Below are 25,443 nucleotides of genomic sequence, written 5' to 3'. Positions count from 1 at the left end.
TGCCCTTCTATTAGGCATGCTGGGGTAGAGAATGGGAAAGTTGGCCTTGTTAGAAACATAGAACCTCACACTACATCCCCAGACCTACTGAATCAGAATCTGCATTTTACCAAGATACCAAGTAATTCTCACGTTCCTTCCACTGGCGTCTCCCAGAAGCACAGCCCTCAAAGCTCAGAGGCCCCACTTATACAGCCTTTATTTTTCCACTTGCCCTTCACATTGTTCTGCCCACAAAGCTAATGCAGTTGGAATTGGAACAAGGGGCAGGCACAAAGCAGGGAGAAATTCAAGCTCAGCAGGTGAAAATGATCCTTTCTCATCTGGCCATTCATCTCCCAGCGTTTTTCAATATGTGGTCCATGGACCTTCTGCAAGAGAACCAACAGGAGCACTTGGTAAAATGCGGATTTCTAAATCATAGCCCAAATGTACAGAATCTTGAGTGTGGAGCCCAAGAATTTACATTTTATAAGGAACCCAGGAATCACCTTGTAACCAACAGAGGTGAGAATCACAGATTATTACTAGAAGCGGAAGGGAAAAAAATGAGAGAAAGATTTTCAGTATGTCACTCAATTTCTTCAGGTAGAAGATTAACGTCTACTGCATATGAAGATGAGCTAGTTTTTATTTTATTATTTTATTTTATTTTAGTTTTTTTGAGGAAGATCAGCCCTGAGCTGACATCTACTGCCAATCCTCCTCTTTTTGCTGAGGAAGACTGGCCCTGAGCTCACATCCATGTCCATCTTCCTCTACTTCCTATGTGGGACACCTACCACAGCAGGTGGCTTGTCAAGTGGTGCCATGTCCGCACCCGGGATCCAGACTGGACTGGCGAACCCTGGGCTGCCGAAGTGGAACGTGCACACTTAACTGCTGCACCACTCGGCCGGCCCCCAGAGCCAGTTTTTGTAGCAAAAGCTATATTATCAATTGCATTATAAATTAAATGTCTTTCATTTATTTTTCTACACAAATTTAGATTTATTTGGGTCATCTGACAGATTATTATTATTAGTTCTGCTAAACTACAGTGAATAATAAATATCATTAATTGTTATTATTTATTATTCTATCCAAGGAAGGAAAAAACTCCTAGACTTTAGCTCAACATAATGTAACAATAAAATTGAGAAAATATTTTCTGTGTACCAATTATACCCCAGCACTATGCCAGGTGCAATACTAATTATGCTGACAATTAAGCTTACATGTTTAATATCTCAAGGAAAAAAAGAAAAAAGAATTGCATGTGTGCACATTCTTGACTCCACTCATTCTTGACATAATTTCACATCAAATTGTGAAGCCGTTGGTTTGAAGGGAAATGCCAGCACTGTCTCTCTGGACAGCAGCTTCACGTGTTACCAGGGCTGGAGGGAGAATCAGCGAAAGCCGGCAGAGTTAATTGGAGCCCTTTGCAACAAGTCAAAAGATACATGGGAGTGATAACTGCAGGGCTTTCTACCCTGAGGCTCCAGCTGCAGAAATGAACTTTCAAGAACCCCCTACTCTGAACCCTGGCCTTCGGAGGGCACAGAATCCAGACCCTTCAGCCCAAAGGGGCCCATTTTCTCCTGACTGGGGCTGTTAACCCTTGGTCCCTCCATTGCTACTGGGATTTTTCTCCTTGAATCCTCTGGTAGCCACATTCATGAAGGGGAACTGTGCTGTCTCACTATTCTATTCTTCCAGTTCTCTTAGCGAATATTCTTTTTTTGCTTTTGCCTTCTGCATTTTGTAAGTCTGACCATAATTTCCCACTTCTTCCCAAGAATCCTTTCACTTAATTTTTGCTGTCCTATGATTTTCCTTAGCCAATTTTATCTACTTACTTTTAATATTTTATCATTTTTATGTAGATTTGACTTTTTTGGTCCTACATTTTCAAGTTTCCATGGGAGGTAGAAGTACGTGGTCATAAGAATTTCTAGGTAAAATTGACACATGATCCCTGGTCAGATTCTTCCCTCCACCACTGTTTCCCAATACTGGCTGCACAACACAATCACCTGTGGACACTTTCAAAATGCCAATGCCCGAGCTACATTCCAGATCAAGAAATCAGATCCTTTGCGGGTAGCTCCTGGGCATCAGTAATTTTTGAAAGCTCCCCAGGTGCTCAGTGTGCACCCATGATAGAGAACCACTACCTTATAAGGATCCATATGAAATGACCAAAGGTTTAGAAATACCTGGAAGGAGAAAGACAAACGGACTACTTGAAGGAGAGCCCAGGGCAGACCTAATTCCAAGCTGGGTACAAAATGCACAGGAGCTCCCAGCACTCCTTCATCAAATACTGGGAAGGAAGGAGCTGAGGTTTACAGGCTGCTGTGAGTCTAATATAAATTTACCTAAATTGACGCACCACAATCCCAGTGAAAAGTTTTTATTAACAGCAACTAGGTGCTCAGTAAAATGATTTGAAAATGATTTAATTTTCCTGAGCCAACATTGAGTCTGAAGACAATTTTGGGATGAGCAAGTGAACTGTGCAAGTGGAAGCGGGGCGTGCTTTTAGCCAATGGAGAAAACACCTGTAACCCAACAGGAAGGAGAGAATGTAGGATCAGATTACAGAGGACTATTATGCCCTGGGGAGGATTTAATTCAGGAAACCTGTAAAATTTAAAAATCGTCAATTTCATGCTGTTAATAAGATCTAAAAGAGACAGAAAGCAAGTGGTAAAAGACAGAGATGAAAATTGAGAATATTAAGAGGTGGGCAGAAATCAAGGTGAGCTGGATGAGATGAGAACAGATGCAAATCATATAAAAGACAAATAGAAAAATTTTAAAAATCACCTTAGAAGTTTCAACGAGCAGAATCAACTGTGCAAACACCAGCAAATGAAAAGAGAAACAATTTTGTGGCAATAACCTAAAAATTGGAGGCTGAATAGTATCAAGATAATTCATGAACATTTACTATGTACCTGTTTCTGAGCAAAATATTCTATGTAGAAAATTCATTTTTTTAAATCTTTGCAACAAATCCATAACATAAAGAAAGTTTTCACCCCCAATTTATATGAGGAAACTCTGAAATAGGGATATATTTTTAAATTTGCCTGAGATCAAGCAGCTAACAAGTGACATAGCTGGGATTTGAACATCAATTGATTTGACACTACGAGCTGTGTTCTGGACTACTAGAATAAGGAGGAAACTGGGAACAAATATACAATATTGAAAACTACTATTTCTTACCAGAAGTAATGATTATATATATAATAACAAACTTCCCAAGTCGAAGAAAGACCCAAATCTGAAGAATAAAGGAGCTTGCTATGTAACAGAAAAAATTAACGAAAAGAAACCAACTCATTTTCTGATAACGTTTTTGAACTTAATTGCTAAAGAACCCTATGTCACCTTCATTCCCCAGTATTCTGAATTTGTACAATGAAAGTCAACCTGGCAATACCGGAGTTCTCCATAATCTTTAAGATTACCACCCACATATGTCTTTGCCTGTTCATTTCACTGTTGGGAGCAGTAGATATACCTTTAAAACCCCTCAAGGGGAAAAAAGTTAAAGAATTCATAGTCCACACAGGCAAGAACAGAAAATAAAGGAATAAGGAAAAAAGTGTTAAAAAACAATAATAAAACTGGAAAGTGTGAAACAGGATGGCAGAAATAAGAGCAATTATACAACTTATAAAAATAAACATGAATGAGTTAAACTACCCTACTAAAATACAGAGAATTTCAAGTCGAATATGAAACCAAATCAAACTAGATTCTCATTGTAGAAATATACCTAAAGTGATGGGACTTTGAAGATTAAAATATAAATAATGAATTTAAAAGCAATAAGAAAAAGAAAAATATGAAAAAAAGTAAGCTTCCCAAAGAGAAATTGACAAAATTGCATTGACAGTTGAGACTTTCTCCTTAGTTTTTCACAGGTTGGGTATATAAAAATAAATAACAATTTGTCAATGGTTCTATAATTTTCTTCTCCCTGTACCTCATTCACATGCTTGACATGCCCTATAGTAACATCCAATAGCATACTGGACTGGTTTTCAATGTAGGGACACTCTTTTCCCTACATGCCCTTCAGAATCTTGAGAGAACTGGTATAATTTAAAAAACCTCTCTCCTTCTGGTTTCTGATTTGATCCTAACTCAAATTTAGAATTACTAACTCAAAGAATATGCATTATATATTCTCAATATGGTATATCTAATATAAATATTAGTCTACCCTGAATGGAGAGTATAGATGTTTTCAAATTACCACAGAAAGTTAAATGTTTAAAAAAATTGTTATATTAACTACAGAAATTGTTTTTTATAATGTGTACATAAAAATTCAAATTGAAATAATAGAAAAATGAGAAACGAGGAGGTTTGCAACACATAAGACAAAAATAAGTATAACATTCTTCATAGGTAGAGATACTTTAATCAATGAGAAAAATGTGAATCCTTCGTTAGAAAAATTGGTGATGAAACTAGCTAGGCATGTCAAAAAAGAAGTACAAATGATCAGTAAATGTTGGAAATAGATAATGTGTCTAGCAGTCGAATAAACAAAACGATATTGTGATATAAAATTAGTAATATTTTTTTAACTGTAAAACTTGTCAATTAGAATGAAACAAAATGGACAATCTTGCATTTTGCTTGCTGGCGGGAGTGTAATTTGTATGGCATTTTTGGCAAATATTTGGCAGTGTAAAAATAATTGTCCTTTGTTGAGAGATTACCATTTGTTAAAGATTGTATTACGCACTTTACAGACATATGATAGCCACATTTATACAGCGCATTTCATGGTCAAGCGCTGTTCTGTGTGTTTTACATATATGTGGATTCATTTAATCCCCACATCTATCCTATGAGGTAGGTAATTATTTTATTTTACTCCCATTTTACCTGTAGGGAATCAGAAGCACATGGATGTTATTGATTTGTCCAAGGTTACACAGCTAAAAAGCGTTAGAGCTGCAATATCATATCGCTTAATATTTTGAGTATTCTTCCAAGGTAAATATTATTCTCCCATTTTGTAGATTAAGATATTAAAGAGAGATCCAAGAGGATAAGCAACTTCTCCAAAGTCATAGGGAGGGTAGGTAGCAGAGATCTGTATCAATGACTGCTTGACTTTAAAGTTCAAGATTGTGCAATACTTTAAGAGCCTTTGACCCTGTTGTTCAATTTCAAGGGATTTATCCTACTATCATTGTCAGGAAATCCCCCAAAGATTTACATATGGACTTTTAAGAAAATCATATTAATTATAACAACAAAAGTTGGAAACCCAGAAAATGAGGAGACGCTGAGACAAAATGAGAATGGGAGAGAGGCAATGGGAAGCAACTGAAGGATTCTGAGGAGAGGAACATCATAGCTGATTGCTCTGTGGGATAGACCCACGGTGGAGGTAATGAAAAAGAGCAATGAAAAGAAGAGTATTGTAGTTGTTCAGGTAAGAGCTTGTAGTGATATGGCCTATGATGAGGATTATTTTAGGCTGGTTACTTTTAAAACTGCAAATCAGAAGGGGGCTGGTTACCTTTAATAAAAGCAACTCTGAGGAGCAGGGTTTGCTTGCCCTTTGTTGGGAAACATTTACATTTGTAAGGGAAACCTCCATCAGTAAAGATGCCTCCTCTCTGTGCCGGGAAGAAGGGAGATGACCTTATCTCTAGAAACTCTTAATGGGGAAGGCAAGGACTTAAGTTGGTTACTGTCTGGCAACCTCATGTAACTGACCCCCACCCCCACATCCTCCTTTGTCTTTAGCTGAAGATAGTATTTAGGGTGGTGGCTTCTGGCCTTTACTTAATCCGATTTGATTCTTATCTAAAAGTTATAGGACCACCCAATAGCCAGATCCCATCTGCACTGATACTATTTTAACATTTTACATATTCTTTCCTTTGTCTTGTAAAGAGATAACTCACATACTTATGCCTTAAATTTAGCCTTACTCTCCACCCATGTTTGCAGCAGCAGCTCCCCATGCCAGCAGCAGCTGTGACTGCCCATGGGTCCTGTTCCCATGCTATTCCACACTATTCTCTAAATAAAAGAGCACTACTGCCAGATCTTGAGAGTCCAAGAAATCCTTCTTTCGACTCCTCGGCTCACCAACCCCACATCAGCCTAGACAGAAGACAAGGGGAGACATAGTTGGGAAAATGAATCAACAAATATGAATATGAGGTGGGAAGAGGACATGAAAAGTCAAGAATAACTCTCAAGTTTGATTCACTGAGTGGCTGGAGCTGTCATTTATTGATATTGGGAATGCAGGAGGAACAGGAGTTCAGATTTGGGTATGCTGAGTTTGCAGAATGTGAGATGTCTAATGGAAATGACACTTTTTCCAAATGCCTTTGGCTACACATATTTGGCGGTCTAGGTGGGGCCATGCACTTAGGAGTCAATAATGTCTACATGGTATTTGATGCTATGGGAGTTGACATGTTTCCTGGAACAAGATTGTAGGAAAGAAGAAAAGGAGAAAGAGTCAAGGGCTCGGGACTAAACCCTGAAGCTCTCCAAGAGGTAGAGTCGAGCTTCAGAAGCAGTGAGCAAAGGACATCTAGAAAAGGGGCTGAGAACGAGGAGGTAAACAGAAGAGTGATAGAAGAAAAGAAATATTTCAGGAAATGGTGAGAAATCCACTGTGTAGAATGCTGTTGAGCAGCGAAGCCCAGGATTGTAAAGTGTTCTTTAGATATGTAAACATGGAAGTTGGTGGTGTCCTTAGCAAGGCAAGTGAGCAGAAGCCAGAGAAAGTGAAGACATGGGGATAACATCCAAGATACTTCTTGCTAGAAGAAAGTCTGGGAAGAGGAGTGAGGGAGCAATAGCTAGAAGGGGATTCAGATAAAAGAAAGATTGTTGTGATTGTTTTGTTTGTATTTAACAATTAAGAGTTAATAGAGGGGCTGGCCCCATGGCCGAGTGGCTAAGTTCCCACGCTCCGCTGCGGCCGCCCAGGGTTCAGATCCTGGGCGCGGACATGGCGCTGCTCATCAGGTCACGTTGAGGTGGCGTCCCACATGCCACAACTAGAGGGACCCACAACTAACCACAACTAAGATATACAACTATGTACCGGGGTGGGGGGGGGGGCGGGGAGGGTTTAGGGAGATAAAGTAGGAAAAAAAAAAAGATTGGCAACAGTTGTTAGCTCAGGTGCCAATCTTTAAAAAAAAAAAAAAAGAGTTAATAGAGTTTGAACGATCCTGGGAAGAAGCCAGCTGGGCATTGGCTCCCAACTTGGGCATGCCTGAGGATGGAGGAGGGCGTGTTAAAACAAGGACGGCTGAGCTCTGCCCCCAGAGTTGCTGATGAAGCAGGTGTGGGTGGGCTGGCGAACGTGCAGTAATAACAAGGTCCCAGGTGATGCTGTCGATGCTGCTCCTGGGACCACACTGTGAAACACTGCGGTGGAGAGAGCGCTTAAAAGCATAGGTGAGAGGAAGAGAAGCTCAGTGATCTCTCTGAAAAGGTGGGAAGAATTGGGGTCTAGAGGACTTTTGAATATTTTTATTTTTGATACAATAAGGGAAGCTCTGTACAAACAGGAAGGAAAAAGAGAGCAAATTAAAAAATAAAAATGAAAATAATAGTGGTAAATGTCTATTACATGCCAAAAATGATTTTAAATGTTTCAGCATACATTAATTCATTTAACCCCTAATAACAACCCTATCAGTCAGAAAAATGCAATTAATGTATATATTTGGTAGTAAGAAAGTGACAGAAATCCTATATGATGGATTCTGTTTCTTCTCTGGTGTCTAAGATAATCTAATATAAAAGATCGTCATTTGAGTGGGATGAGGAAGGGAGGTTAGCATTTAGATAACTTGGAAAAATATAAAGTATTCAACAAGGAGAATGGGAGAAGGAGTTTATTACAGAAATGGGGTAGTATTGGTGTCATTACCGAGACCATTTGAAAATGGGGATTGAGAATTTTTAGTGACAGACTGCTTGTTTTTTTCCAGCCCACTTTGCTGCAAAGTACAACCTGGGCCAAAGCAAAGTGTGGGCTGCAGCAGGTTGGGTTTTTATCAGGTGTATAAAATAGGGAAGAATGAAGTGGGAGATACGAGGTTTTTATAAAAATGGTTGGACATTTGGGCTGCAGATTCTAAGGAATCTATAAAAGGAAGTGAAGGTTTGAGGGGGTTGACCAAGAGATGTGTTAGAAAGCTAATTAAGGCTATTCTAAAATCCATATAAATTTTCAAATTATAAAATTCTTTGACGGGGGAAAAAACGTCTTTTTCTTTCAAATGCGTTGATGCATTTTACTTTTTTTTTGGTCAAAGGCTTAAATTTGACTTTCTATTTAAATGGGCTTTAACATTTCATGAAGCTGAAAACCGCTGTCTACCTGTGCATAAGCTCAAGAACAGGACATGTGTGTTACATGCTTGAGTATATTCCACTGCAATCTGTGAGAAATTGATTCACTGCTTTGCCAGTCAAACTGCCGATGCACTAATACTCATTCTTCCACCCTGATATAATTAGGTTTAATCAACAATTTCACAATAAATAATGGTGCTGTGAATTTGGGCGAGTCCCAAAGAGTAAATTTTTGCATGGTGAAATAGATAAGCTGGTCCTGTATGTAGAAACTAGATCCCTAAAAGATGTCTAGGGAGTGTTAAGGGCTATAGCCACCTGTGACCTCATCTTTTGGAGATGGAGTGAATATCAACCTTGTAATGAAGCTATCCATAAGAACCCATCATATTATAGAATTATTCTTTTCTTCCTAGATGGATACAGGCTTTCATCTTATTAGACAATTCTTATTGTTTTTAACCAGGCAAAGCGTATGAATATTTACCATATTTGGAAATAAAACCTTGAAGAATGTTTTTATTTAAAGTCAAAACAAAAAGAAAATTAATAAGATCTACTCCTTAAGGAATCGCCTTTACCTGTGAGGGTGCTGTTATTGACAAACTCAGAGCTGGCAGAGGGCATGCGCAGTGGATGGGGACCTTCCTGACTGTAAGCTTTCAGAATGTACTTCTCAATTACACCTCTAACCATGACAGGTTCATCCCAGGTCACCTCAATGCTATATCCGTTTATGCTGCGGACTCTTGAGGGAGTTGGCACACTTTGCAGAGCTGTGAAAGAATAAAAGAGAAAGTAGAGAAAATGGCAGTTCTGAGAAGACTATTGCCCCTATTCTTCACTTTTAATGGCTGTCGTAAATCAGACTCAACCATTAGCATAAATACAATTTATTAGAGTTGTAACTTTTCAGCATTGATTTAATACGACTGCACATCTTGAGCCATTCAGTTTAAGCGATATTTCAAAACCATCAAAACTCCATCGACATAACGTTCTTTCAAGTCTAGTCCAGGTTTTCCAAAAACATTTAACGTATCCGACATGTTTTAAACATCACTCATAAAGAAAGAGGTGGATGGTAGGCAGATAACAAGTTCAAACAATATAATGATGTACCTCTTTGAAGCAAGATAATTAGACTGTTATTATACACAGTGGTTTGACATTTTTATATCTTCAATGTATTAGCCAAAAAATATCACAAATGTGATTGTATTGTGTTTGAATGTGTGATCTCATTTTCCAAATTCAAGTGTTTTCCAAAATGATTTTAAAAAAGCAAAGTTCTATCAGATATGACATACGGGATACATTGCTAATTTCATTTTGGGGGGTAGAGGAGCCAGTGCCCTTGAGATTATACAAAATCACGTTCAGAGATATTTTCTTCCGAATACCACAAAACAATAACGTGAAATGAGGAAGTTTAAAGGAATTGCAAAACCTCATACGCTGGGTCCCCTGATTTTAAAAATCCATCACCTTTAACTATTTATTAGATGTTTCTACAGTTCTGATCAGTAACAACTTCATCACAGCTGACTGCACTGGGGACACTGAGAAAAAGCCCAAGGAATGCCACGGCAGGATGATGGATGAGAGACCCGTTCTCACTCTCACGGACTCCTGAGCTCCGTCGATGGAGGATCACTCTGGTTTTCCCACATCAAATATCCTCCTTCTCTGACTTTACTGTTCAGGCCAACAAAATAGGACAGTTTCCAGCAAAACAAAGTGGATATAAAGGATGAGAGGAAGCACAGAGATGAAGGACCACCGTCTGTGCAGTTAAAACACCACAGGCATCGATAGAAAACACACAGGCCACACAATCAAGTTGCAAGGAAAGGGACAATGGGAGTGATGTTGATTTTATTAGTTCTGAAATGTGGTACAGGGCAAAGTACAGGACTGTCTAACAGATGGTCTTCTCATAAGGGACAGAACAAAACTGACTCAAAAATAATTAAATAGTGCAATTATTCTCCAACCCTTGGGAGCATGTAGCTGCTCAGTGTTGTGGTCAGATTGTAAATATGAATTTATGGCATCAGACTTTGTGGTCAGATCATTGCTATAAATTCAGAGGTCTATTTGCATACTTTCTCAGTGGTACTCAAAATGGAGACTGTTAAGCTCTGTAAGTGATGCACTTTCTAGACGCCTATTTATGTGGCTGAATTAGGCTGAAAGCAGGCTTTATAGGTGTTTGTTAATAAAGTAGAAGAGTGTGAAATAGGGGCAGAGGACATGTCAGTAACAAATGAATATTTTATATCAGAGCTTTCTCCAAGTTGTGAAGTTGAAAAGAACTGTAAGAGATCATTCAGCTATTGTCTTGCCCATAAATAGATGATCAATTAAATCATCCTGGAGAAGTGTCAAGTTGTCCTCTTCTGGAAAATCTGTAGGCAGAGAGCTTTGAAAATTATTCTTGGTAGCCCACCTGGATATTTAATTATGTTTTAGATTAACAAGATTCCTCAAAGAATGGCTGGTTAGTAACCCATTGTTGATAAGAAGTAAGAGAGGGCGTCTTGGTGAAAAACATATCTTTAGACAAATTATGACTTGCTAAGGATAAACTTTCTTCCAGAGACATAAGTGGCAATCATAGGAAAACGTATTGGCTTTTCTGACAAATATTTGACCCAAAATGGTAGAAGGCTACTGATTCACAAAACTTTCTGTGATATATGCCTTCATGTGATGGTGTTGTGTGAAGACATTTTGGTCATTGTCAGAAGTACAAAGCACCTAGAGATGGGTTGTCTGAGACTAGATCTAATGTATTGTATCTCCTCGTTGTTTTCCTCCAACTCAAAAAAATTAGACCAATCAGCAATCTCTATCCTGGGAGAGTCATTCTAAGATCCTAATAGTCAACACCATGGCAAGCATCTGCCATGGTGGGAAAAGACATCTGCTTCCAACCAGGGTGTGGGTTTCAGATGCGCTCTCCGCAAGGGAGAGGCAAGAGGTGCCACCCCACCCAAAGGTAATCTTGACTTCAGCTTCCTGGGGTCTACGCAGTCTGCAAAGGTTTCCTGTCCTTAGATATATTACTGTAGATACAGGTCTATTAAATCCTTAAGGCAACTTGAACTTCCTTCTGCATCGGAAGAGGAAGGAATCAAGCCTGAGCAAATACTTACTGAGTACTTGAAAAATCAAAAGGACTGATTTACTCAGGATTTTAGCCCTTGACAAATACACTTGCAAACCAAGGCCTGCTCTGTCCCTAGATTACAAGCACACTACTCGCTTCATGGTAGTAGTCTTTCCTTTTCTTTACATGCATAAACACGTATGCACAAACCTGTGCATGCATGCGCACATATACAATTCAATAGAAATACTATTTACCTGCTCCAGTTGTCCGTCCCCGACTCCAATCGCTATATACAGAACCTCCTTCATGTGAGGCCATCACTCGATACAGGTATTCTTAAATGGACATAAGAAGTAGAAAGATTAAAATATTACTCATAGTGACTCATCGAGGGCTGGCAGGAAGGGAAGACAGGATGAAGAGACATAACATCTAATTTGGAGCCCCTCCACCTTACCTGTAAAAGGCTGGAGACCGCTCTCATAAACACGCCGCTCCTTTCCCTGGTAAACCAGGATGGAGTCATTTCCCCTGCAGTTAACAGTGCTGTCAGTTGATAGGCATCCATCCAGATTGACTCTGACAGCACTGCTGGACACAGATGCCAAGTTAACGACAGCACCCCGTGCAAATTTAACATCCTTCATGCAGCCACCGAAACCTAGCAAATAGTAAGGGATTAGTATCACATAAAGAGCTGGAGTCATTAATTACCAATCATTTTTGTCCTCTGCAGTCCTACGTTTTGATGAGGTGGGGGGGGCGGTGCTTTAGAGGCAGTGTTTCAACTTTCAAGTCTCATTTAGGAAATCCCTTATGCCTCTTCTTGCTTTTTATCAGGCTAACTTGTCATGAGAAAAATATTTATATTTATGTTATTTTGAAAAGATAGATAAATTGATCATTATAATTCAACAGAAAGTATTTATTATACCTCTTTAGGTCCACATTTTCTCCTGTATATTCTCATGAAATAAAATCTAGGCAACTGCACATTAGGGTGGGGGTACCCCCATGTCCCTCAATTCTGGAGAATTAAGTTACCTATATAAGTCAGTGTTTAAGTGCCAAAAAATAATAGTTGACATACCATAATTACTCAACAAGCTCATTGGGGGAAAAAATACCCTTTGATGATATTATGCAGGATAGCGGGAGTGAGAATATAGTTTCAAAATATACTAGAGTCCTGAGCTATTGCCGTGAATTCCATCATAATCATTTCAGAGATGGAGAAGTAAGTCCTAGTATAATCAGCATGTGGAGGAGCTATCACTGTGCTCCCCCATTTTCACTGAGTTCCATAATCCTAAGTACACAAAATGGTCCCCAATTTGACATTGATATCACCATGACAAGGACCAGATTCAGCTAAGGCAGTGACAATACCTGGAGGTTTCCTTGGATGTGCATCCTACCCAGTTGACTTTAGAGCGACCAGATTGCAGCACAGTTGTGTGACGTTTAACAGAGAATGTGGAGGAAACAGATTTGAAAGACGCACTGCTTTTTTGTGAGAGAACCATAGGGCATCCAGTCAGCCAGGGAATAGCAGTTGCTTTGAATTACATGCTATTTTGTGGAAAGAGAGATCAGCTCAACAAGTTTTGGCAGTCCTCTGCTCAGAAAACTGCACAAAATTGTAAAGGAAGGGACAAAACCGACTGAGGCTGAGATTGCTGGAGCACACACACTGTCTTTCTGAATAAAACCCGGTCAAGTTTGAAAAGCCCCAGACACATGATTAGCTCTTTTCAAGATGAAAGCACATCATCAGGAAATGGAAATAAAATATAGCACAACGTTTAACAGTAAAATAAGTTAATAGCAACAATGACCATATTGTTCTCTCCAGCATTTATACGATGTCTTATTATGTCTTCTAACACATTAAGTTGCAGCCTATTTTCTTTTAAATGCCTTTGCTATATGATTCACATTCCTTTAGGCCTGCCTGATCAATACTGCTAGTCTATCTCGAACACACAGTAGACACTCAATAAGTTGAGTGAATTGAAAGCAATGAAGCTCAATATAAAAGCATCTGCTTGAAGATTCAGAAGCTAAGAATTCTTACCAGCAGTAATTTTCCGACGGCATAGAGCTGAGTTATCTAACTTCTCTGTTCTCAGTTTTTCTATCAACAAAATGTGAACTGTGGAAAAGTGGCTTTGGCCAACATCTAGCTGCTGTTATGCGAAATGTTCTATTACTGTTTAAGGGGTACAGAGTCTCAGTTTTGCAAGATGGAAAGAGTTCTGGGGAGGGGTGGTGGTGATGGTTGCATAACAATATGAATGTACTAAATGCCACTGAACCATATCCTTAAAAATGGTTAAGATGGGGGCTGGCCCCATGGTATAGTGGTTAAATTCAGCACTCTCCACTTTGGCAGCCCAGGTTCACAGGTTCAGATCTCAGGCACAGACCTACACCACTTGTCAGCCATGCTTTGGTGGTGACCCACATACAAAATACAGGAAGATTGGCACAGAGGTTAGCTCAGAGTTAATCTTCCTCAAAGAAAGCAAAAGAGAGGAAGATTGGCAACAGATGTTAGCTCAGGGGGAATCTTCCTCAGCAAAAGAAAAAAAAGGTTAAGATGGTAAATTTTATGTATGTATATTTTGCTCCAATTAAAAAAGTAAAAAAAAAAAGAAATGTCTTAAAAATAAAATCACAAGATGGAATTTTAAATTTGGAAAAGGCCACAGAGATAGTCTTCCTTCATTCTGGGGATAAAGAAAAAGGTCCAGAGAGTTATAGGATGACGTTTGTCAGTACTAATTCTTGTAGGAAGTGGGACTCTGGCCTCAGGCCTTGGAGGTGAAGACGTGTGATTTCTACTGGGGGGAGGGGGTCTTCCCTGTGTTCTCCCTAGGGAGGGCAGAGAGTTTTGTCAAATGAAGTTTACACTATTCTTCTGACTCTGCACCACCAGAAATACTCCCACTGGAAATATTCCCAACTACTTCAAAATTTTATTGGGGTGTGAGGACAAGAAGAGGGGAAAGCAATTGTCTTTGGGAGGACTGGGCATCTTCTTTCTTTCTTCAAATTTTGATTTGTGAGAATCAAAATATTCCCAGCCCTATCCTCACCCCCAGGGCTCCAAACAACTACAAGGTGGCCCAGAACTCTGGGTTGACAAATCAGAAAGACAATGGTCCTTCTGGAGGAGGCAGCCCAGCACTGGGGCACCTGGGCTGGCAGGAAGGCTGGCTTTCAGCCCCAATTCCTGCCCTCTCTGCTCAGAGCTTTGGGCAGGGCATAACCTGTGATACCATGTGCCATGGCCCACTCTCTCCCAACCTTGAGGCTAGCGACAGTCCCAAGTAATAGTTGTAAGATCAATACCCACGATGTGAGGTGGTACATCCTCAGCAAATGATGTTGCCCAGCATTTCCAAAACACAGAGCAAAACTGATTTGCATTTGATTCAAAGGAAGATTACAACATTAATGGATAAGAAAGAAAACAGCACTAATATGACCACAAAGAGAGCCTCTGAAAAAAGGTGCTAATTGAGAAGCACAGAGAGATTTTTTAGACTGTTGATAGCACATTGAAAAAAAATCCAGTAAATGAACATGATTAATTTTAATTGCAATTTACTACATGCATGCAGCACGTCTGTATTAATACTCTCCTGATCACTGTCTAAAACATGTGCTTACTTAGATAGATCAGTGTCGCTCAAAGCATCTGAGTCAGAATCTTAGGTGATAGGATCATAAAATCTGCATTTTTTAATAACCTTTCCAGGCTATTCCAATGTATCTTGAATAGTAATCATGATAATAATAGCTAATTTTATTAAGTTCTTACTATGTTGAGTTCTTACTACACTTCAATATTTTATCAGTGGTTTAAGAACCACTGATATGGATGATGCTGCAATGATAAAAATTTAGTATTATCCATAAATAAAATGTCCTTAAGTATCATAGACTTAGTCACAGCATAGATTATTCCTTTTGCGTCTATATTGATGTTTTAAACTTCTATCATTGTCATCTTACAATTCCAGTTTCAGCCATGTCTCTAGGACCATCATAATAAGGGGTTTGGGCGTACTTCGAAAGTATAACGCTTGATAGGCAGGGTTTTTTCCTAGATGTAAACAGGATCAAGTAATCTTGCTCATATAAAGAGGTTTCAAGTGCTTTCTAACCTCAAAAACCTGAAAACCAAGAGAAGCCCTTATATGAATGTAATATTTTTAGCTGCTGTTACATCTTAAGTGCCTTGAAAATGTCATTACTGTCTTACACCCCAGATATTCATTAACTCCTTAGTAGTACCCTTCTAAAAGTCTCCTTAGAGCTTGCCATATATTTTCTATTCAAAGGCATTTAAATCTTTATGTACTTACCAAATAGGCAAAGATCGCTTTGTAGAAATTTTAACCATTCGCGGTGCATAGAGTTTGAAATCTGTAGAGAACATTTTTCTACATGGGAGCAAGCTCTGTCAGAAGCTGGATGTTTCTGTGCCTTCCCCACTTTACAGAGAAGGAAGAGTGGTGCATGCCCATAATAGAGAACACTGGATTATAATGAGAGTGGACTTTGACACCAGGCTGCCTGAGGCAGACAAGCTTGCTGTCTGCTTACTAGGCATGTGACCTTGAGCAAGTTATTTTCCTCTCTGCTCTTCAGTTTCCTCATCTGTAAAATGGTGATATGCGTAATAAGAACCTAACTCATATGCTTGCTCTGAAGGACGAACTCACTTATTCTCACATAAAACTCTTAGAACCATTACTGGTACATAGTATGCACTCAGCTACTGTTAGCCTTTTTAAATTAATAATTTCCCGAATTATGTTCAAACTTATTATATAAATTAAATGCTATGAGTTACATGAGTTCTTTTTTTCTTTGATTCTGTTCAAACTCATTATATGAGCTAAATGCTTGCTTTAGTTACAAGTCATACATTCATGAATTTTTCCTTTCCATGATGGTTATTAATAATCAGTGATATATAGATTTTTCACAAGTACATCTGAAATTCAACTGAATTCACCCTTTCATATTCGTTGCTGCATGAGAGCTCCACTGAAATGCATGGAGACAACATTTATTCAGAAAAAAATACCCCAGTGAATTTAATGCCATTTTTCCCAGTTGTGCACACCAACCTATGTTTTTAATCTGTAAATACAGATAATCATCAATATTCAAGAAAACCAGAACCACATGTGTTCTCAAGGAAAATATATGATGAAATAAATTATATATATTAAATACAATTATATTTTTTGAAGACAGTTAGCATAAATATATTGATTATAAATAGGTATAAGGGCGTACTCTTAAGGGCAACACACAAAACTATTTGAAGAAGTGTTCTGTGTTTTTTTTTCTTTTTTCTGAGAAAGATTGGCCATGAGCTACATCTGTGCCAATCTCCCTCTATTTTGTGTGTGGGATGCCGCCAAAGCACGGCTTAATGAGCGGAGATTAGGTCTGTGCCCAGGATCTGAACCCACAAACCTCAGGCCGCTGAAGCAGAGCACGTGAACTTAACCACTACACCACCAGTCCAGCCTCTGTGATTTTTTTTTTTTAGAGCTTAAAATTCTCCACCGAAAGGGTGAGTGGGTGTTGCTTTCAGCCTGATTCTATTGCTATATCTTGAAACACAGAACCACTCAAACCTAGTAGGACCAGGGCTGCATCAGTTTGGGAAATCCGCCAGACGGAGTTTACCTTGTTCCAAGCTCAGATGCTTATAAGAGTCTTGCAGCTCCTGTGGGGTTCCTCCCACATAGACTGGGGAATTTACCATCAGTGGCTGGGCTCTGGACTCTGACACACGCTCCATCAGTTCATTCATGCTTGCCGATATGACGGAGCCTTCCTTTTTAATAATCACTTTATTCCACTTTCCATCACAATAGGACAGTCCCAGCCATAGATCCACTTGTGTCAAAGTAAGACTGGTATTTAACCGGAAGCTCAATATTCCATTCTTCAGTTCTATCTGTATTTCATATTAAAAAAGAAAATAGGTATATAAAAAGACTGCAGAAAGGCAGTTCGGGAGAGCAGAAGGTCAATTTCTCGAAGAAAAGCAAGAAATTTCCCTGAAAGCACTTCATAAAAATGTTCCACTTTATTCTAAGCAGAACTGGAGTAACGTATAATGAAGTACTTTGCAAGCTTCTAACCAACATGAAGAATATTGTATTGAGTCAAACAAATTCATACCCAATAATGATTATAAGATGTGACGCAATATTATGTAGGTAGAAACTTTTTTGGGGGGGCTGTGCAACAGAGATAAAAGATTAAATGCTAGCATAAGTAATTGAATGACTAAAGAGAGCAGAATAGTTTGAACTATGACTCTATTTTTATTTGAGTTTTTAGAAAATGAGAAAACACTACTTCACATATCAATTTAATTTGGGGGAAAAATATGACAAGACAATAAGAAAATGAAATGTCAAGCCTGATTAAGCTTATTTTAACTGGTTGGTGAACTCAATTTCAAATTTGTAAGATGTGTTTTGATTCAATATTTCAGTTTTATTATCCTAAATCTCTAACTAACATGATTGCTTCTATGTCCATTCTTTTAGATCAAGGTGCCATTTTCTAATACAAACATATTTACCCAGATTTTCGTGGTAAAGGAAATGCCTCCAGCTGTTTTCCTTCAAAATGTTACATGACAATTATTTTACCCACGATGTTTTTGTTAGAAGTCAAATCAGCGACCACAGGATATTTGAAACAAATTAAGCAATGCCAGATAAAAATTGTTACTTTTTCTATGTAAATATCATCTTCGTGAAGTACATGGGGCAAAAGCAGTCATTAATTTATCCATCCATTCATTCTCTAAATATTGAGCTCCCAACTGTGTTCCATGAACCTGCAGCTCCAAGATAAGCACTGTTCCCAATAACTACACTAATAGGAGAAGCAAACATGGGGGGTCATACAATAACTAAGAAAGGCATGGGGTACAATGAGAGCAGAGAAAGGATATGCCTTTGGTCCCTGGGAATTGGGAAAGGTTTAACGGAAGCTTTTCGGAAGTATTTAAAATTCATAGAGAATCTTCCGAGCAGGGAGATTAACATAATCAATGGAATAGAGACATTTACAAGCTCATTAGGTTTAGAAAAAGGTACCAAGTTAGGTAAGACAGAGGATACATACGAGGTGCCGGGGCAGGGGGCGGGGTGAGTTAGAAAGGCTCCTGCCAGATATGTAGAAACAAGATTTTGGAGAATTTTGAGCGATATGGAAAAAAGTTCATCTTTCTCTTTTCTGTCTGATTCCAAAGCATATATTCTTTCCACTATTGTCTTGTGCTAAAAGTTCACCCTCCCAGTCCTCAGAAGCACATCCTGGAAATAAAAGCTGGAGTGTAATTGGAGAAACCTATTAGGGAATCAGTACAATTGTGAAAAAATGATGAGAGCCATTACAATAAAAATAATAATGATGATGATAGCGAAAACTCAATCTAAGAGGTATTTTTTAAAGCAATTCAGCAGGACCTGGTAGCAGTGGAATGTGTTAGATGAATGATAAGTCAGTCAAAGACACCCACCCTCTTTCAGGGGTGGGTATGTTTTACCATCACAATATGGAAAGCTTTAGAAAAAAGACTAGATGTTGTTGTCTTTGTTCTGGGGCAGGAGTTAGTTCAATTTTAAACATATTGTGTTTGAAGCGCCTATAAAATATCCAGAAGAAACTTTTTTGAGGGAGTTGAGCATCAAGATGGGCCAGTAAAATGGGAAAAGCTCATGACAAGATAAGTAAGATCATCCAGTTAGTGTAAAAAGAGTGAAAATAAGAGTTTTCAGCAAGACCAATGTTTGAAGGGGTAGGCAGAGTAGATGTTCTTTGAGCTGACAGTGATCTTGGAGAATACAGAAAGATTTAATGAAAATCAAGAGCAGCTAGCATTTTAGAAAATCAGTAGGGAAGGATATTTTAAGAAAAAAAGAGGACGACAGAGAAAGATTAATCAGATAAGGACTGAAAATTATCTATTAGACTAAGAAATGTGGCAGTAATTGGCAACTTTAGAAAATTGTTTTGTGGGAGAATGTGGTAGAAGCAGGACCATAGATGCAGTACTTTTGAGGACTGAAGTGAGATGAGAAAGTGGAAGTAACCAGAGCAATGACGTTCAATGCAATTGACTGTGAAGGGAAGAGAAGTGCAACAGAGGAGGTTTCAAGGTCAAAAGGAAAAAGATTTAAGATGAACAAAGCTCAACCATTTTATATGTTGAAGGAGAAGGGCTGATGGAGAGGGAACATTTGAATTTACAAAGAGGAGATCATTTGTAGCTCAAATTCTTGCTGGAGAAGGGATAGAATCTAGAATAAAGGTAGAAATATTAACTTTGATTGGAAGCATAGTAATTGTGTATTTGTTCCCCGTGAGTCAGGAGAGAAGTAAACCAGGCTTGGCTCATAGATAGTAAAGTTTTCAGATAGAGAGTTGAGAGGTTGAGATTATGTTTGTGTGTTTTTTTTTTTTTTTTAAAGATTTCATTTTTCCTTTTTCTCCCCAAAGCCCCCCGGTACATAGTTGTATATTCTTTGTTGTGGGTCCTTCTAGTTGTGGCATGTGGGATGCTGCCTCAGCGTGGTCTGATGAGCAGTGCCATGTCCGTGCCCAGGATTCGAACTGACGAAACACTGGGCGGCCTGCAGCGGAGCACACGAACTTAACCACTGGGCCACGGGGCCAGCCCCTATGTTTGTGTTCTTTATGAGAGTGAGAGACTGTCCGAAGCCATTCAGGTTGTGGTGTTTTGCAAGTCCTGAAATTCTTTTCCTTTCACTTTCCAGCTCTAATCTGTTTAGCAACTCCTGTAAACAATAAATATCGTTGAATGAAGGAATTAGAAAGCTCAAAACTCAGCACATCACTAGTCTTTGTACCTGTATTAGTTTTCCTACAGAGTTCAGCCATCTGGCTATTGAAACTGACAAGCAAGGTGGCTAGACTAATTGATCCAGGGTTGTAGAGTTGGAGATAGAAGTTCAGGGCATTGGCAAAAAAATGATTGAAGAGCTGTACTATGGTGTCTAAGGTAAGGAGCAAGTAAGTTAAACAGAAAGTGGGCTAATAGACAATGGTCCCAGTGTCTTGGTGAACTCCATAAAAGCAGACGAGAGAGCTGGAAGGATAGGGGGTTATATTTTGAGGTTTAAGATTTTAGCAGTGAAACATTTTGAGTCCATCAAGTTCCAGGGGATAGCCATGTATGTTGAAGCTGCTCAGGATAATAGGAAGAGTTCCTGTTGATGGATAAACTGTGAGAAACCCAAGTGCTCAGATACAGAAAACTAGAAAGTAAGTTGTGTGGAGGTCTGATTCCTTTACAGTCGTATTGGAAGTGCTAAATGAAAACCTACCACACAGTAGGCACTCAATATATATTTGTCCAAATGTTTAATTCTTTAAAATTTATTTTATTGAAGCTTACTTAAAGTTAACATTCTTATTTAATACAATAGAAATTTATTATATTTCCAAAGGCAGTGAATGGAGGAAGATAGAGGGTTGAAGGGGGCCATAGCAGAATGCATGGCCTCCAAGAGAGGCATGTGCTCCTCAAGCAGAAGGGCCAAATGGTAAATATATTTGCATCCTCCACAGAATTTATGCATATATAGGTGATTAAAGAATGCTTAGTGAGGGTCACTGAAACATGATTTACATGTTCACTCATTCATTCATCAAACAGCATTTATTGAGCGCTTAAGTGCCAAGAGTCAGCCACTGAGGGTAGAATTGTATAGAAGACTGCCAAGGTCCTTGTGTTCACAGAGATTATATTTCAGTGGGGTAGGCCAACGGCAAACAAGAGGACAAATAAATACTTTAAATAAGCTAAAATTTTACTAAATACTATGAAGGGGTAAATTTCCATTTATGTGATCAGCAAAACTGACAGTATCTAATTTAGAAACTCATCGAATTGAAAATTTCTTAGAATTCTAAAATCACCGAGATGTGTTTTATTACCTATTTGCCCAGATATGAACAATGAAGTTAAGATGTCCATAATTTTCTCTTGACTCTATGTAAATTCTTTAAATAACTTTTTAGAAATTAACATTTTAATAATATACTTGTTTTTGACAATGATATTTGGCTGCATGATTAAAGGCAAGTAAAAGCAATTACACTTATGCACTGTATTTAGCGGAATGTATAAGTGTTCACATTAGCCTTATTCACCATAGCAAAAACATGGAAACAACCAATATGTTATTGACAAGAAAAGAGATATATTACACAGCCATGAAATATACAGCATGCAGACCTACACAGAGAGCATGGGTAACTCAGAAACAATGTCGAGTGCAAAAAGCAATGGCCTAAAGTTAGAGTAAAACACCACTTTTATAAATTTCAAAAACAAGTATGTTTAGGCATTCATACATGGTGTACAAACTATAAAAATACAAGGAGAAAATAAACACAAAATTCTGATTACATATTACTTCCAGAAGGAGACAGGGAAATGGGAAAGAAGAGACCCTATAGGCAGTTGCAAAAAATTGATAATATTTTAGTTTTTGGGTTGAGTGGTTGGTTCATGACTGCTCATGGTACTATTACACTTTATTTGATATTTATGTATCTGTGTAATATTAAATATATATATCATATACATTCTTTTGAATCATATCAAAAGATGAGGGACGTAACATTTTTCATGTATTGGGACTAAATCGGATTTTCTTAATTACTTATATTTAGCCTATTTTGTTAAAATTACAATTTTCACACTAATAATGGTCATTTAAAAAAATCATCATGACCCTAAAATACAAAATGTGTCATAGGACACCAAAACCAAAAATGACTTGGGGAAAAAATGAAAACAAAAGTTAGTTTGGAAAGAAACCCCAATTTAGTATAATGTTACCACATGGTTTATTTGTTCTAAAGTTGGCTCTGAACATTTTAAAGTAAAGTAAAGTAAATTAATTAACATACAATAAGAAAATCAGGTCCATCTCTGTTGTAAACGAAAAGAAGCAATCCATTCAATTGGTCAGTTCTGAACTTCAAGGAAATCTCAAAGTCCCTTCCACCGCGAAACACATGTGGATAAAGTTCCAGGAACCCTTTAAAGAAAAGAATAGATACATATGAGCATGAGCAAAGCAAATGGCCAGCATCGTAAGGGTGCTGTAAGACATATACTGTCATGGAGTAAACCTCCCACAAAAGATGCAAATCACTGTGAAGAAATCCCCCTCATAATTCTGCAGAAGCGTCAGAAAGAACTTGATATACCTTTTAAGAGGAAGCAATTTATTCTTTAAATCACGGACATGATTAAGACTGTTACTTTTCTATATAAGTATTAACAATAAGCAGTTACAGTGACTTAAGAGAAACTCTGAACAATGACAGTGATGAGAAAAGAGCAATGGAAAAGTGCACAGATTATGATATTATATAGCTTTCTGTTGTGAAAGTAGTTTAAGAAACAACTAACAAACTTAGGTATAACTGTAGAAAGCAAAGATGGGCTTTTATTTATTTTTTAAAAAATTTTTAATATATATTTTTTACTTTAGCGAGGTCATATTGGCTTTTAACATTGTGTAAATTTCAGGTGTACATTATTATATTTCAGTTTCTGTATAGATTGCATCATGTTCACCACCAATAGTCTAGATTTTACCTGTCACCATACGCATGGGCCCCTTTATCCCTTTTTGCCCTCCTCCCACCCCCTTCCTTTCTGGTAACCACTAATCTGCTCTCCTTATCTATGTGTTTGTTTGTTTATCTTCCACATTTGAGTGAAATCATACAGCATTTGTCTTTCTCTATCTGACTTATTTCACTTAGCATAATACCCTCAAGGTCCATCCGTGTTGTCATAGATGGCACGATTTTGTCTTTTTTATGGCTGAATAGTATTCCGTTGTATGTATATACCACATCTTCTTTATCCAATCATCCGTGGATGGATAATTGGGTTGCTTCCACATCTTGGCTATTGTGAATAATGCTGCAATGAGCATAGGGTGCATAAATCTTTTTGAATTGTTGATTTCATATTCTTTGGATGAATACCCAGTAGCGGGATAGCTGGATCATATGGCATTTCTATTTTTAATATGAGAAATCTCTATACTGTTTTCCATAGTGGCTGCACCAGTTTGCATTCCCACCAGCAGTGTGTGAAGGTTCCCTTTTCTCCATATCTTCTCCAACATTTGTTATTTCTTGTCTTGTTAATTACAGCCATTCTGACTGGTATGAGGTGATATCTCATTATGATTTTGATTTGCATTTCCCTAATAGTTAGTGATGTGAATATCTTTTCTTGTGCCTGTTGGCCATCTGGATATCTTCTTTGGGAAAATGTCTGTAAATATCCATTGCCCAGTTTTTGATCAGGTTGTTCATTTTTTTGTTGTTGAGTTGTAGGAGTTTTTATATACTTTCAAAATTAACCTCTTGTCAGATACATGATTTGTAAATATTTCTCCCAGTTTGTGGGTTGTCTTTTCGTTTTGTTCATGGTTTCTTTGCTTTGTAGAAGCTTGTTTATCTGATGTACTCCCATTTGTTAATTTTTGCTTTTGTTTCCTTTGTCCAAGTAGACATGGTATTCAAAAAGATGCTGCTAAGACTTATGTCAAATACTGTACTGCCTATATTTTCTTCTAGGAGTTTTATGGTTTCAAGTCTTACATTCAAGTCTTTAATCCATTTTGAGGTAACTTTTGTGTATGGTGCAAGATAATGGTCTATTTTCATTCTTTTGCATGTGGCTGTCCAGTTTTCCCTACACCATTTATTGAAGAGACTTTCCTTTCTTCATTGCATGTTCTTGGCTCCTTTGTCACAGATTAGCTATCCAAAGTTATAGTGATCGAAACAGCATGGTACTGGCAGAAAAACAGACACACAGATCAATGGAACAGAATTGAGAGCCCAGAAATAAAACCACACATCTATGAACAACTAATCTCTGATAAAGGAGCCAAAGGTGGGCTTTTATTTGAAGAAACAGCCACATCTGCCAAGCCACCATATTCCCTTCTGCCCCCTTACCCTGGCAGCCGCCAAGTAGAAACTGGGGTTGGGAGGTATGCCAGGGACACCGCATCTCACCTTTGCTGCAGACTTTGGAGCAATGGCAATGAGGGTGGTTATATTCTCTTGCTAGTACCCTTGAGTTGCTTCTGACCCCTAGCGACCCTGTGTACAGCAGAGCAGAACCCTGCCTGGTCTTTTTGCGCCATCCTCTCACCCTTCCAGTGCTATATCAGACAATGCTCCACTGTTCTTCATAGGGTTTTTGTGGCCAATTTTTTGGGAAGTGAATGGCCAGACCCTTCTTCCTAGTCTTTCTTAGTCTGGAAGCTCTGCTGAAACCTGTCCACCATGGGTGGTCCTACTGGTAATTGAAATCTTGGTGGCATAGCTTCCAGCATCATAGCAACACCCAGCTGACACAGTATGACAACCCACAGATGAGTGACGTGGTTCCCTGACCTGGAAATGAATCAGGGCTGCAGTGGTGAGAGTGCCAAGTCTTAACCACTAGACCACCAGTATATTCTCTAGCTCACCTTTAATGACCTACTTACCCCATCACATAACTGAAGTTTCACTCAAGAATATTGTCAGTCTATATAACGGCATAAACAGATATTTATGGATTGCCCTAAGTAAAACATTCTAAGTGAAACAATTGACTTGCAAATGGACATTTGTGACACTACCATATGTAAACAGAGAACTGCCGTGGGCCACCAGAGATCTTAAACATGAATATATATGTATGAGTCTTACAATTTATATTATGTATTCAGTTTGAGAATATATTTCTGTGCATCACGGCATTACTAGGTATTTCTGAGATATCATGTTCACATGAGGTCAAAGTAATTGGAAAGTGGAGATTAAGTTATGCCAAGGACAGAACACACATG

At 38.3% G+C, this 25,443-nt stretch overlaps 1 protein-coding gene across 1 annotated transcript in view; it reads right to left on the bottom strand.

The window, feature by feature from the left end:
• Positions 1-25,443, bottom strand: part of USH2A (usherin) — a 747,192-nt gene that overhangs the window by 401,773 nt on the left and 319,976 nt on the right. The window contains exons 26-30 of the mRNA XM_001915645.4: positions 22,478-22,608; positions 17,198-17,471; positions 11,937-12,140; positions 11,734-11,814; positions 8,943-9,137 (exon numbers count right to left, since the gene is read on the bottom strand). Coding sequence (XP_001915680.3) covers positions 8,943-9,137; positions 11,734-11,814; positions 11,937-12,140; positions 17,198-17,471; positions 22,478-22,608 — 885 coding nt within the window. The remainder of the gene's footprint in view (positions 1-8,942; positions 9,138-11,733; positions 11,815-11,936; positions 12,141-17,197; positions 17,472-22,477; positions 22,609-25,443) is intronic.

This window comes from Equus caballus, chromosome 30 (assembly GCF_041296265.1).
Source record: "Equus caballus isolate H_3958 breed thoroughbred chromosome 30, TB-T2T, whole genome shotgun sequence".
Taxonomy (NCBI): Eukaryota; Metazoa; Chordata; class Mammalia; order Perissodactyla; family Equidae; genus Equus; species Equus caballus.
The sequence above is the reverse complement of the archived record's forward strand: the minus strand, read 5'-3'. Positions and strand labels throughout refer to the sequence as shown.